The sequence below is a fragment of the Eubalaena glacialis genome, chromosome 9, assembly GCF_028564815.1.
Source record: "Eubalaena glacialis isolate mEubGla1 chromosome 9, mEubGla1.1.hap2.+ XY, whole genome shotgun sequence".
NCBI lineage: Eukaryota > Metazoa > Chordata > Mammalia > Artiodactyla > Balaenidae > Eubalaena > Eubalaena glacialis.
In genome coordinates, this window is record NC_083724.1 from 97,809,251 (window position 1) to 97,824,996 (window position 15,746).

Here is a 15,746-nt window from a genome sequence, read left to right on the forward strand (position 1 = left end):
GTGGTGCACAAAGCAGTGATTAGTTGCCCTCCATCATATTCCAGACACCAGGCTTTGTTAGAATTTGCTATGACACTTAATGAACATTTGCTTATGAGAAAGTAACTCACTTTTCAGTGGTGTGCTTTTTTGGGGTCGTCCAGGACTAATTTTGATTTGAAAGACTAACCAAATTCTTCATCTTCATTTGTTTCCCACACCCATCAGGGAGCTGTCATCCCAGGCCCACCATTTTTATTTGGGGCATGTATAGTTCTTATGTCTTTTCTGGTTGCCTTATTCATCCCTGAATACAGTAAAGGCAGTGGAATTCAAAAACATAGCAACAGCATCAGCGGCAGCCTGACCAACACTCCAGAACGAGGCAGTGATGAAGACATTGAGCCACTACTGCAGGACAGCAGCATCTGGGAGCTCTCTTCCTTCGAGGAGCCTGGGAATCAGTGCACTGAGCTATAAACTCTGCAGAAACGAGAATTCTGTAGACTCCATCTCTGAGAGCCATGGGGGAGCCACACCACACTGGAGACTTCATGGTGCTGGAGGGGAGATACTGGTGGCATCCTTCAGGGCCGAGTTTGAGAAGTAACCACCTCCATCTCCCTCCCCTTCCTCCTCCTGTTCCTTTTCTACCATTCTTTTTCTTTCTGTTTATATGTTAGAACAAGTTAAGGTTTGAAATACTTTTCTGCAAATAATATGCAACTCTCAAAGTTATCTGGAGTCCACACTTTGAAACTCAGAAAAAGTCATCTCTAGTAGAAAGGATGACTTTCCTTTAATAACTCCAGAGTAAGAGTGACCATGTCCTTTTCAGTAGAAGGTGCAGGATTATAGTACAACTGCCTTCTCTGGCAAAATTTGAGATAAAGAATCCCATATTTTCTTTCCTCCTTTTTCTCTGAACTGTGCCCATTTAGCCCATATGTGTTTATGAGTGGCCACTCCAAGAGTCACTCAGTATCAGGGATCTATTGCCTTTGTTCAAAGGTCAAGCAAATAACTAGTCTTACTCTCCTTTCCTTCTCTCTACTTCCTATTCTTGGCTAGAATGAAATTCAGCATATACACCTCTGGGCAGTAATAATATTGATTAGTGATAACCTTTACCAGATGAAGGAAAATTTTTTAATAAATTTAAATCATGAAGAACTAGCAATTCAGATTCCTGGACCTAATGTTTTGGTTAGATCCAAGGTGATTTTACAGAAGAAAAACATACATCAGCCATTCTGGTGGCAACATAGAAATTGGAGGGTGCTTGTAAGAAAGTTTTCAACAACGTAAACATTCCTAAGTGAGAATGAGAGTTAGTAACTGGATACCAGTGGAGTTTATATCCAAGTTTAGACTCACGTAATGCATTCTTACTATATTTGCTCCCACCCACATCTCCTGTGTCTTACTTTCCAGTGTTTCTCATTCGTCGCACCCCTGCCTTAACTGCTCTATGTAAGCATTTGTTTTCAGTCAGTCTTTATTTTCACCTATCTGTCTGCCATTTGAATCTCATGGGAATATGCACAGCAAATTCCTTTCTAAAATATGATGGTTTAAGAAGCTCAGTTTCACAATAAATGTCTTGCTAATTTTTCAAGATGTTTTATGGACAAAGAAAACTTTACAGATTATATGTATTTTCCTGTACCAGTAAGTGGACCATTAACTAGGGCCCATCTTTAACATAGCACTCCTTTGAAAGTTTTATAGGTATGAAATATATGTAGATATTCATAAGGAGTTTTAATTTTTTTTTGATGGGGTGCTATGTAAATCTTGTATTTATAAATGTAATGAAGGTATTGACAGAAAAAAATATATACAACTTTTATAAAGGATTGTGTACTGACTGAATACATTTAAAAGAAAATATATTTTGAAACCTGTTCTGCTGTGAACAAAGATAACATATCTTTTTACTATGCTGTTGGTTTTTAAGTTAAGCTTCCTAATGCATAATAAATTTGCAATGGATACTTTTATGTCTTTTGTGTTTCTTTAAAGCGAACAATACCATTGATCTTTGGGTTCTCCTTTGGGTGACTTTCAACTGAAATAAGTTTTTAGTCCTTAAGCTAATGCAGAAGATATGTGTATTTTCAACATAAGTTTCATTTCAAAACCTCCCTTCAAAAAGTTGTGATCTTCAAAAAGAGATCACAACTATTTTTTATTTTTAAAAAAAGCAGGGATACAAAATACTTGTACACCCATGTTTATTAGCAGCATCATTCACAGTAACCAAAAGGTGGAAGCAACCCAAGTGTCCATTGTTGGATGAATGGATAAAGAAAATATGGTATATATTATACATAAATGGAATATTATTTGACCTTTAAAAGGAACGAAATTCTGACACATGCTACAATGTGGATGAACCTTGAAGATATTGTGCTAAGTGAAATAAGGCAGTCACAAGATGACAAATACTGTATGGTTCAACTTACATGAAATATCTAGTCAAATTCATACAGAAAGTAGAATAGTGGTTGCAGGACTAGGGGGAAAGGGAAGTGGTAAGTTATTATTTAATGGATAGAGTTTCAGTTTTGCAGGAAAAGTTCTGGAAATGGATAGTAAGGATGGTTGCACAACAATGTAAATGTACTTAATGCCACTGAACTACTTAAAAATGGTTTAAATGATCCATTTTATGTTAGGTATATTTTGCCACAGTTTTTAAAAGATGCTCTCATGGAGTCTTTGTTCTTTACCACTGCTTATCAAAATTGTAGTTTCTTTACCCAGTATAACAAATGTCATTTTTTTAAATTAGGTAGATTTTTTAAATTGAGATAAAATTAACAGGCATATTTTGCGACAGTTTTTAGAAGATGCTCTCATGGAGTCTTTCTTCTTTACCACTGCTTATCAAAATTGTAGTTTCTTTACCCAGTATAACAAATGTCATTTTTTTTAATTAGGTAGATTTTTTTAATTGAGATAAAATTAACCATTTTAACCATTCCAAAGTGTACAATTCAGTGGTTTTTAGTTTATTCACAAGGTTGTACAGCTATTAGCACTATCTAATTCCAGAACATTTCCATCATCCCAAAAGAGAAACCCCATACCCATTAGCAATCACTACCAATTCCCCCTATCCCCATCCCCTGGAAACCAGTAATATACTTTGTGTCTATAGATTTGCCTATTTTGGACATTTCATATAAATGGAATCACAGTATGTGACCTTTTGTGTCTGGCTTCTTTCACATAACGTTTTCAAGGTTCATCCATGTTGTAGCACGTGTCAATTTTTATTCCTTTTTTAAGGCTGAATATTCCATTGTGTGGCATATACCACATTTTCTTTATTCAGTTATCAATTGATAATGTATCAATCAAATGTCAGTTGGCATTTGGATTGTTTTCACTTTTAGGTTATTATGAATAATGCTGCCATAAACATTCTTGTCCAAGTGTTTGTGTGAACATGTCCTCCTAGGTATATGTCAGGGAGTGGAGTTGCTAGGTCACGTAGTAACCATGATTAGCCATCTGAGCAACCGGCACAGAGCTGCACATTTTACATTCCCATTAGTAATGTAAGAAGGCTTCAATTTCTCTGTATCCTTGCCAACATTTGTTATTTTCTGTTTTGTTGTTGTTTGTAGACATCCTAGTGAGTTTAGCGTGGTATCTCATGGTGGTTTTGATTTGCATTTCCCTAATGATTGATGATGATGTTGAGCATCTTTTTGTGTGCTTATTTGCCATTTGTATCTTTTCTTTGGAGAAATGTCTATTCAAGTCCTTTGCCTATTTTTGAATCAAGATGTTTGTTCTCTTGTTGAGTTGTAAGAGTTCTTTATATATTCTGGACACTAGACTCTTATCAGATGTATGATTTGCAAATATTTTCTCCCATTCTGTGGGTTGGCTTTTCTGTTTCTTTATGGTGTCCTTTGATGCACAAAAGTTTGTGTTGATTAGGTCCAGTTTATCAGCTTTTTTTCTTTTTGGTGTTTTGTATGGTGTCATTATCTAAGAATCTGTTACCAAATCCAAGGTAATGAATTTATCCATATGTTTTCTTTTTTTTTTTCTTTTTTCACACATCTTAAAAGTTACCATTTTAACCATTTTAAAGGTACAATTCAGTGTTTTTTAGTATAGTCATAATATTGTTTAACCATCCTTACTATCTCCAAAATCTTTTCATGTGCTTGCTGGCCATTTGAATATTCTCTTTGCAGAAATGTGTATTCAAATCCTTTGCCCATTTTTAAAATGGATTGTCTTTTGTTGTTGGGTTGTAAGTGATCTTTATATATTCTGGATGTAGACTTATATCAGATATACTATTTATAAATATTTTCTCTCATTCTGTGGGTTTTCTTCTTACTTTCTAGATAGTGTCCTCTCATGCACAAATTTTGATAAAGTCCAGTTTATTTTTTTGTCAATTGTGCTTTTGGTGGCATATTTGAGAAACCATTGACTAATCCAAGGTCATGAAGGTTTACAACTATTTTTCCCTTCTAAGAGTTATATAGTTTTATCTCCTACATTTAGGTCTTTGATCCATTTTGGGTAAATTTTTTATATACAGTGTGAGATAGGAGTCCTAATTTATCCTTTTTCATGTAGTTATCCAGTGCCCCGCACCATTTGCGGTTGTCTTTTTTTTAAAAAAAAAAACATCTTTATTGGAGTATAATTGTTTTACAATGGTATGTTAGTTTCTGCTGTATAACAAAGTGAATCAGCTATATGCATATGTATATCCCCATATCCCCCCTCCCTCTTGCATCTCCCTCCCACCCTCCCTATCCCACCCCTCTAGATGGACACAAAGCACCGAGCTGATCTCCCTGTGCTATGCGGCTGCTTCCCACTAGCTATTTTACATTTGGTAGTGTATATATATCAATGCTACTCTCTTACTTCGTCCCAGCTTACCCTTCCCCCTCCCCGTGTCCTCAAGTCCATTCTCTACATCTGCATCTTCATTCCTGTCCTGCCCCTAGGTTCTTCAGAATTTTTTTTTTATTCCATATATATCTGTTAGCATACGGTATTTGTTTTTCTCTTTCTGACTTACTTCACTCTGTATGACAGACTAGGTCTATCCACCTCACTACAAATAACTCAATTTCGTTTCTTTTTATGGCCAAGTAATATTCCATTGTATATATGTGCCACATCGTCTGTCGATGGAAACTTAGGTCACTTCCATGACCTGGCTGTTGTAAATAGTGCTGCAGTGAACATTGGGGTGCATATGTCTTTTTGAATTATGGTTTTCTCTGGGTTTATGCCCAGTTGTGGGATTGCTGGCTCATATGGTAATTCTGTTTTTTGTTTTTTAAGGAACCTCCGTACTGTTCTCCATAGTGGCTGTATCAATTTACATTCCCACCAACAGTGCAAGAGGGTTCCCTTTTCTCCACACCCTCTCCAGCATTTATTGTTTGTAGATTTTCTGATGATGCCTATTCTAACTAGTGTGAGGAGATGATACCTCATTGTAGTTTTGATTTGCATTTCTCTAATGATTAGTGATGTTGAGCAGCTTTTCATGTGCTTCTTGGCCATCTGTATGTCTTCTCTGGAGCAATGTCTGTTTAGGTCTGCCCATTTTTGGATTGGGTTGTTTGTTTTTTTGATATTGAGCTGCATGAGCTGCTTGAAAATTTTGGAGATTAACCCTTTGTCAGTTGATTCGTTAATATTTTCTCCCAGTCTGATGGTTGTCTTTTCGTCTTGTTTGTAGTTTCCTTTGCTTTGCAAAAGACTTCAAGTTTCATTAGGTCCCATTTGTTTATTTTTTATTTTATTTCCATTACTCTAGAAAGTGGATCAAACAAGATCTTGCTGTGATTTATGTCAAAGAGTGTTCTTCCTATGTTTTCCTCTAAGAGGTTTATAGTGTTTGGTCTTACATTTAGGTCTCTAATCCATTTTGAGTTTATTTTTGTGTATGGTGTTAGGGAGTGTTCTAATTTCATTCTTTTACATATAGCTGGCCAGTTTTCCCAACACCACTTACTGAAGAGACTGTCTTTTCTCCACTGTATATCCTTGCTTCCTTTGTCATAGATTAGTTGAACATAGGTGAATAAGTTTCTCTCTGGGCTTTCTATCCTGTTCCATTGATCTATATTTCTGTTTTTGTGCCAGTACCACATTGTCTTGATTACTGTAGCTTTGTAGTATAGTCTGAAGTCAGGGAGTCTGATTCCTCCAGCTCCGTTTTTTTTCCTCAATACTGCTTTGACTATTCGGGGTCCTTTGTGTTTCCATACAAATTGTGAAATTTTTTGCTCTAGTTCTGTGAAAAATGCCATTGGTAGTTTGATAAGGATTGCATTCAATCTGTAGATCGCTTAGGATAGTAGAGTCATTTTCACAATGTTGATTCTTCCAATCCAAGAAACATGGTACATCTCTCCATCTATTTGTATCATCTTTAATTTCTTTCATCAGTGTCTTACAGTTTTCTGCATACAGATCTTTTGTGTCCTTAGGTAGGTTTATTCCTAGGTATTTTATTCTTTTTGTTTCAATGAATGGTAAATGGGACTGTTTCCTTAATTTCTCTTTCAGATTTTCCATCATTAGTGTATAGGAATGCAAGAGATTTCTGTGCATTAATTTTGTATCCTACTACTTTACCAAATTCATTGATTAGCTCTGGTAGTTTTCTGGTAGCATCTTTAGGATTCTCTATGTATAGTATCATGTCATCTGCAAACAACAACAGCTTTACTTCTTCTTTTCTGATTTGGATTCCTTTTATTTCTTTTTCTTCTCTGATGTCTGTGGCTAAAACTTCCAAAACTATGTTGAATAATAGTGGTGAGAGTGGAAAACCTTGTCTTGTTCCTGATCTTAGAGGAAATGGTTTCAATATTTCACCATTGAGAACGATGTTGGCTGTTGGTTTGTCATATGTGGCCTTTATTATGTTGAGGTAAGCTCCCTCTATGCCTACTTTCTGCAGGGTTTTTATCATAAATGGGTGTTGAATTTTGTTGAAAGCTTTTTCTGCATCTATTGAGATGATCATATGGTTTTTCTGTTTGAATTTGTTTTAATGGTTTATCACATTGATTAATTTGCGTATATTGAAGAATCCTTGCATTCCTGGGATAAACCCCACTGGATCATGGTGTATAATCCTTTAAATGTGCTGCTAGATTCTGTTTGCTAGTATTTTGTTGAGGATTTTTGCATCTATGTTCATCAGTGATATTGGCCTGTAGTTTTCTTTCTTTGTGACATCTTTGTCTGGTTTTGGTATCAGGGTGATGGTGGCCTCATCGAATGAGTTTAGGAGTGTTCCTCCCTCTGCAATATTTTGGAAGAGTTTGAGAAGGATAGGTGTTAGCTCTTCTCTAAATGTTTGATAGAATTCACCTGTGAAGCCATCTGGTCCTGGGCTTTTGTTTGTTGGAAGATTTTTAATCACAGTTCCAATTTCACTGCTTGTGATTCGTCTGTTGATATTTTCTATTTCTTCCTGGTTCAGTCTCAGAAAGTTGTGCTTTTCTAAGAATTTGTCCATTTCTTCCAGGTTGTCCTTTTTTTTTTTTTTAATTATTTCATTTATTTTATTTTTGGCTACGTTGGGTCTTCGTTGCTGTGCGCGGGCTTTCTCTAGTTGCAGCGAGCGGGGCAGTGCCTGGGCTTCTCATTGCGGTGGCTTCTCTTGTTGCGGAGCACGGGCTCCAGGAGCACGGGCTTCAGCAGTTGTGGCACGTGGGCTCAGTAGCTGTGGCTCGCGGGCTCTAGGGCGCAGGCTCAGTAGTTTTGGCACGCGGGCTCAGTAGCTGTGGCTTGCGGGCTCTAGGGCGCAGGCTCAGTATTTGTGGCGCACGGGCTTAGTTGTTCCATGGCATGTGGGATCCTCCGGGACCGGGGCTCGAACCCGTGTCCCCTGCATTGGCAGGCAGATTCTTCACCACTGCGCCACCAGAGAAGCCCCCAGGTTGTCCACTTTATTGGCATATAGTTGCTTGTAGAAATCTTTCATGATCCTTTGTATTTCGGCAGTGCCAGTTGTTACTTCTTTTTCTTTCTAATTCTATTGATTTGAGTCTTCTCCCTTTTTTTCTTGATTAGTCTGGCTAATGGTTTATTAATTTTTGTTTATCTTCTCAAAGAACCAGCTTTTGAGTTTTATTGATCTTTGCTATTGTTTCCTTCATTTCTTTTTCATTTATTTCTGATCTGATCTTTATGATTTCTTTCATTCTGCTAACTTTGGGACATTTTTTTTGTTCTTTCTCCAATTGCTTTAGGTGTAAGGTTAGGTTGTTTATTTGAGATGTTTCTTGTTTCTTAAGGTAGGATTCTATTGCTATAATCTTCCCTCTTAGAACTGCTTTTGCTGCATCCCATAGGTTTTGGGTCGTCGTGTTTTCATTGTCATTTGTTTCTAGGTATTTTTTGATTTCCTCTTTGATTTCTTCAGTGATCTCTTGCTTACTAAGTGGTGTATTGTTTAACCTCCATCTGTTTGTATTTTTTACAGATTTTTTCCTGTAATTGATATCTAGTCTCATAACATTGTGGTCAGAAAAGATACTTGATATGATTTCAATTTTCTTAAATTTACCAAGGCTTGATTTGTAACCCAAGATATGATCTATCCTGGAGAATGTTCCATGAGCACTTGAGAAGAAAGCGTATTCTGTTGTTTTGGGATGGAATGTCCTATAAATATTAAGTCCATCTTGTTTAATGTATCATTTAAAGCTTGTGTTTCCTTATTTATTTTCATTTTGGATGATCTGTCCATTGGTGAAAGTGAGGTGTTAAAGTACCCTGCTATGATTGTGTTACTGTCGATTTCCCCTTTTATGGCTGTTTGCATTTGCCTTATGTATTGAGGTTCTCCTATGTTGCTGCATAAATATTTACAATTGTTATATCTTCTTCTTGAATCAATCCCTTGATCATTATGTAGTGTCCTTCTTTGTCTCTTGTAATAGTCTTTGTTTTAAAGTCTATTTTGTCTGATCTGAGAATTGCTACTCCAGCTTTTTTTTTATTTTTTTTAATAAGATATTCATTTTTATTTATTTATTTATTTATTTTTCACTATGTTGGGTCTTCGTTTCTGTGCGAGGGCTTTCTCCAGTTGCGGCAAGCGGGGCCACTCTTCATTGCGGTGCGCGGGCCTCTCACTATCGTGGCCTCTCTTGTTGCGGAGCACAGGCTCCAGATGCGCAGGCTCCGTAGTTGTGGCTCACGGGCCCAGTTGCTCCGCGGCATGTGGGATCTTCCCAGACCAGGGCTCGAACCCGTGTCCCCTGCATTGGCAGGCAGATTCTCAACCACTGCGCCACCAGGGAAGCCCTACAGCTTTCTTTTGATTTCCATTTGCATGGAATATCTTTTTCCATCCCCTCACTTTTAGTCTGTATGTGTCCCTAGGTCTGAAGTGGGTCTCTTGTAAACAGCATATATACAGGTCTTGTTTTTGTATCCATTCAGCCAGTCTGTGTCTTTTGGTTGGAGCATTTAATCCATTTACATTTAAGGTAATTATCAATATGTATGTTCCTATTACCATTTCCTTAATTGTTTTGGGTTTGTTATTGTAGGTCTTTTCCTTCTCTTGTGTTTCCTGCCTAGAGAAGTTCCTTTAGCATTTGTTGTAAAACTGGTTTGGTCATGCTGAATTCTCTTAGCTTTTGCTTGTCTGTAAAGGTTTTAATTTCTCTGTCAAATGTGAATGAGATCCTGGCTGGGTAATCTTGGTTGTAGGTTTTTCCCTTCATCACTTTAAATATGCCCTGCCACTCCCTTCTGGTTTGCAGAGTTTCTGCTGAAAGATCAGCTGTTCACCTGATGGGGATTTCCTTGTATGTTATTTGTTGCTTTTCCCTTGTTGCCTTTAATATTTTTTGTTTGTATTTAATTTTTGATAGTTTGATTAATATGTGTCTTGGCCTGTTTCTCCTTGGATTTGTCCTGTATGGGACTCTCTGTGCTTCCTGGACTTGATTATTTCCTTTCCCATATTAGGGAAGTTTTCAACTATAATCTCTTCAAATATTTTCTCAGTCCCTTTCTTTTTCTCTTCTTCTTCCTGGACCCCTGTAATTTGAATGTTGGTGCGTTTAATGTTGTCCCAGAGGTCTCTGAGTCTGTCTTCAATTCTTTTCATTCTTTTTTCTTTATTCTGCTCTGCAGTAGTTATTTCCATAATTTTATCTTCCAGGTCACTTATCCGTTCTTCTTCTTCAGTTATTCTGCTATTGATTCCTTCTAGAGAACTTTTCATTTATTGTATTGTTCATCATTGTTTATTTGCTCTTTAATTCTTCTAGTTTCTTGTTAAACGTTTTTTGTATTTTCTCCATTCTATTTCCAAGATTTTGGATCATCTTTACTATCATTATTCTGAATTCTTTTTCAGATAGACTGTTTCCTCTTCATTTGTTTGGTCTGGTGGGTTTTTACCTTACTCCTTCATCTGCTGTGTGTTTCTCTGTCTTCTCCTTTTGCTCAACTTACTGTGTTTGGAGTCTCCTTTTCGCAGGCTGCAGGTTCGTAGTTTCTGTTGTTTTTGGTGTCTGCCCCCAGTGGCTAAGCTTGGTTCAGTGGGCTGTGTAGGCTTCCTGGTGGAGGGGACTAGTGCCTGTGTTCTGGTGGATGAGGCTGGATCTTGTCTTTCTGGTAGTCAGGTCCACGTCTGGTGGTGTGTTTTGGGGTGTCTGAAATTATTATGATTTTAGGCAGCCTCTCTGCTAATGGGTGGTGTTGTGTTCATGTCTTGCTAGTTGTTTAGCATAGGGTGTCCAGCACTGTAGCTTGCTGGTCGTTGAGTAGAGCTGGGTCTTAGCGTTGAGATGGAGATCTCTGGGAGAACTTTCGCCGTTTGATATTATGTGGAGCTGGGAGGTCTCTGGTGGACCAATGTCCTGAACTCGGCTCTCCCAACTCAGAGGCACAGGCCTGACACCTGGCCGGAGCACCAAGACCCTGTCAGCCACGCGGCTCAGAAGAAAAGGAAGGGAGGGAGGGAGGGAGGGAGCAACCAAACCTAAAAACAAATCCACCAATGATAACAAGCCCTAAAAGCTATACTAAAAAAAGGAGGAGGAAGAGAGAAACCAAATGAATAAACAAATCTACCAAGGATAATAAACTCTAAATACTAAACTAAGATAAACATAAATCCAGAAAAAAATTAGATGCAGAAAGCAAACCCCAAGTCTACAGTTGCTCCCAAAGTCCACCGCCTCAATTTTGGGTTGATTCATTGTCTATTCAGGTATTCCAGAGATGCAGGGTACATCAGGTTGTTTGTGGAGATTTAGTCCGCTGCTCCTGAGGCTGCTGGGAGAAATTTCCCTTTCTCTTCTTTGTTTGCACAGCTCCTGGGGTTCAGCTTTGCATGTAGGTCTCCTGAGGGCGTCTGTTCCCTCCCAGACAGGACGGGGTTAAAGGAACAGCTGATTAAGGGGCTCTGGCTCAGGCCAGTGGGCGGGGGACGTAGGGGTGCGGAATGCAGGGTAAGCCTGCAGCGGCAGAGGCCAGCGTGATGTTACAACAGCCTGAGGCGCGCCATGTGTTCTCCCGGGGAAGTTGTCCCTGGATCACGGGACCCTGGCAGTGGCAGGGTACACAGGCTCTTGGGAGGGGAGGTGTGGATAGTGACCTGTGCTTGTACACAGGCTTCTTGGTGGCTGCAGCAGCAGCCTTAGCATTTCATGCCCATCTCTTGTGTCCTCCCTGATAGCCGTGGCCTGCGCCCATCTCTGGAGCTCATTTACGTGGTGCTCTGAATCCCCTCTCCTCATGTACCCTGAAACAATGGTCTCTTGCCTCTTAGGCAGTTCCAGACTTTTTCCCGGACTCCCTCCTATCTAGCTCTTGTGCACTAGCCCCCTTCAGGCTGTGTTCACACAGCCAACCCCAGTCCTCTCCCTGGGATCTGACCTCCGAAGCCAAAGCCTCAGCTCCCAGCCCCCTCCTGTCCCAGCGGGTGAGCAGACAAGCCTCTTGGGCTGGTGAGTGCTGGTTGGCACCAATCCACTTTATGGGAATCTCTCCACTTTGCCCTCTGCACCCCTGTTGCTGTGCTCTCCTCCATGGCTCTGAAGCTTCCCCCCTGCACACCCCCCATCTCCACCAGTGAAGGGTCTTCCTAGTATGTGGAAACTTCCTCCTTCACAGCTCCCTACCAGAGGTGAGGTCCCATCCCTATTCTTTTGTCTCTGTTTTTTCTTTTTTCTTTTGCCCTACCCAGGTACATGCGGATTTTCTTGCCTTTTGGTAAGTCTGAGGTCTTCTGCCAGCGTTCAGTAGGTGTTCTATAGGAGTTGTTCCACATGTAGATGCATTTCTGATGTATTTATGGGGAGGAATGTGATCTCCACATCTTACTCCTCTGCCATCTTGAAGGTCTCTCCTACCCATATGTTTTCTTCTAAGAGTTTTATAGTTTGCGCTTTTACATTTAGTTCTTTCCCCTTCTTGAATTTACTTTTGTATGTGGTATGAGGTAAGATTTCAATGTCATTCTTTTTTGCACATGAGTATTTAGTGATCTTAGCATTACTTGTTGAAGATTCTTTCCCCATTGAATGGTCTTGGTACCCCTGTTGAATATTCAGTGAACAGTGAAGTGTGGGTCTATTTCTGAATTTTCAACTCAATTCTTTTGGTCTACATGTCTGTCCTTATGCCAATGCCACACGATTTTGATTACTGTAGCTTTATCATAGTAAATTTTTAGATCAGAAAGTGTGAGTTCTCCAACTTTGTTCTTTTTAAAGATTATTTTGACTAGTCAGTGTCCCTTGCAATTCCACATGAATTTTAAAAGCAGCTTTTCCATTTTGGGCAGGGGTGGGGGAGGTAGTTGGTATTTGCTAGGGATTGCATTGAACTTGTAGATCACTTCTGATGTAGTATTATCATCTTAACAATAGTAAGCCTTCCCACCAATGAACATGGATGTCTTTACATTTAATTTCATTTTTAGATTGTTAATTGCTAGTATATAGAAATGCATCTGATTTTTGCGTGTTGATTGTGTATCCTACAACTTTGTTGAATTTATTAGCTCCAGTAGTTTTTTGGGTGTGTGTGTTTGTGTGTGTGTGTTATTCGTTAGGATTTTCTATATATTAGATCATGTCATCTCCAAGTAGAGATAGTTTTCTTCCTTTCCAATTTGGATGTCTTTTATTTATTTTTCTTGCCTAATTTTCTGGCTAGAACTTCCCGTATATCTTTGTTTTCTGTCTTCTTCCTTATCTTAGGAGGAAAGCTTTCAGCTTTTTGCCTTTGAGTGATTAGTTGTAGGTTTTTCACAGATGCCCTTTAACATGTTGTGGGAAGTTCCCCTCTATTCCTAGTTTGTTGAGTGTTTTTTTTGTTGTTTGTTTGTTTTATCATAAAAGGATATTGGATTCTGTCAAATGCTTTTTCTGCATTGAGATGATTGTGGGTTTTGGGGTTTTTTTTCCTTCATTCTATTTTGTAGTGTATTGCATTGGTTGATTTTCACATGTTGATCCACCCTTGCATTACTGGGATAATTCCCACTTGGTCATGTTGCACAAACCCTTTAATATGTTGCTGGATTCAATGAAATTTTTTTTCTTTTTAAGGATTTTTGCATCTATATTCATAAGGAATATAGGTCTTTTCTTGTGACATCTCTGTCTGGCTTTGGTAATGGTGGCCTCATATAAATGAGTTGGGAAATGTTCCCTTTTCTTCTATTTTTTGGAAGAGTTTAAGAAGGATTAGTGTTGATAACTACTTTAAACATTTGTTAGAATGCTACAGTATTAGTGTATCACACATCAGTTATTTAAACAGAGAATTTAATATAAGGAATAGTTAACTATACTGTTAACTAGGCAACCAAAAGAGTGAAGTGAGAACTCTAAGGCAGTGGGCAGTGATTCCCAAATTTCAGCATGCATCAGGGTCAACTGGAGTGCTAAACAGATTCCTGCTCACACCATCTGAGCCACTGACTCAGTAGGTTGGGTGGTGCATGGGAATCTGCATTTCTAACCAGTTCCCAGGAGATGCTGATGTTGCTGATCCTGGGACCACAGTTTGAGAACTGCTGTTTCAAGTATCATGGGGGTAACAACTGTAGTTTCCCCAGGCTGAGGGAACAAAGAGTACAAGTTTGAATTATTAAAACATAGAATCTTAGGGAAGGGTCCCCATGTGGTTGGGTCTCAGATTTCTGAAGAGGGATTGCCAAATGGTCAATGGTGGTGTTTCTAGGCCTGGAGGTAAGGTCTGTGGGGGTGGTGTATGGAGCTGGCACAGTGTACCTGGGGTTCTGCTCGTGTTGGGAAAACTGCAAACTGGGTTCAGCTGCTGCTATGGGAAAGAACCGCCACTGTCAGGGTAAAGAAATTGTTGGAATGTAGCTGTGAGAAATGAGAACATAAGAAGGAGTAGTCAGTCACTCTTCCTCTTCAGTTTGCAGTTTCCTTCTAGCATCCTTTATTGGCAGAGCTAACAGCCAGCTGGCAAAAGGAGAATGGGTATGCCAGTTAAAGGACAAGTTGGAACTGAGAGACAATAATTGAACCACTGGCACCATCAACATACCTGCTACACCTGTGTAAGCTCCTATGTGGCCACCAACCAACTCCATTTTTCTATTTAATGACATGTAACTATCTTATTTGCAATTGATGCACCCACCCTCTCCACAAAATTAGGAGACACGAAGTCTTAGCAGTCAGTTATCTGTCACTGGACTATGTAGATTACTCCTCCCAAATCAATCATAGTACCATTTGAAAATTCTCTTACAAAAAGGTATAATTAACCTCCAATAAAACTTGTATAAAATAAGAAGGAGGAAAGAAAAGAAAATGCTTACTCTCTATATATAAACACATACCAGCAAAAGGAAGGAGATGATATATTTAGCTGCTCTGTCCTCTTTTCTGTGACTGGTCACATGGCCTTAGCTAGTATTTATAACTTCTGCTTCTACCCATTCCATATTTCCTTGGCCTTCACTAGAACTTCAGCTCGTTGGGGTTTTCTACCTGACAGGTGACCAAGATCTTCATCACGGAAGGATCTGCACTCCCAGCAGTCGTGCCATTTTTCTTGGTAGCTGTAATTTTCTACTAACCTTTCTACTCGGCATGGAGTACTATGAGACACCTCAGAGAATCCCTTGGGTTCCAGACATAGCTCTCCTTTCCCCCATTGGCAGTACAACCCATTTGTCTCCTGCCTCAGTGATATGAGGAAGCCAAGTGGCAGTCTCACCTTCCAGTGCAATGGAATCATAGTTGTGTCACCTTGTGGCAGCATTATTCACTTATCTCCCACTGGTAGCTCTCAGAGTTGCAAAGATGGGTTAATGTTGGTAGGTGTGATAGTAAGAGGAGCCACTCCACTTCCTCCCTTGAGTCCTAAATCCTTGTATTCTGGCTCTGAGAGACAATACCCTATATTGTTTCTCATACAAAACTATGGAGGTTGGATTTTATTCTTTTTATGCTTTTTTTCTTTCTCAGTTCTTTAAGGCAGAGGGAATGAGCCTCTTGACTAGGTCTCCCTGTCTCTTTCTAGCTTGCTTGTGTTTGAAAGCTTCTTTTTCCTCCTTTCTTCTTATTTTTAATTTTTATGTGTTTGCCTGATCTTCCTTGACGTTGGGCCCAGAAATCTATCTCACCATTCCTCCTATTACCAGTGCAGCTCCACTGGGGTGGCCTGAGCTATGACCTTCTCTGCAGTGACTCTCACATGGCCTCATGTGCCAGCTGGGAATCATTGCACATGTA

At 39.2% G+C, this 15,746-nt stretch overlaps 1 protein-coding gene across 1 annotated transcript in view; it reads left to right on the forward strand.

Annotated features, from left to right (window-relative positions):
* MFSD14B (major facilitator superfamily domain containing 14B) overlaps positions 1 to 1,941 on the forward strand; it is a 79,178-nt gene extending 77,237 nt beyond the window's left edge. Inside the window, exon 12 of the mRNA XM_061199324.1 lies at positions 208 to 1,941. Within this exon, the coding sequence (XP_061055307.1) occupies positions 208 to 459 (252 nt within the window). The 3' untranslated portion in view covers positions 460 to 1,941. The remainder of the gene's footprint in view (positions 1 to 207) is intronic.
* The last annotated feature ends 13,805 nt before the right edge of the window (positions 1,942 to 15,746 follow it).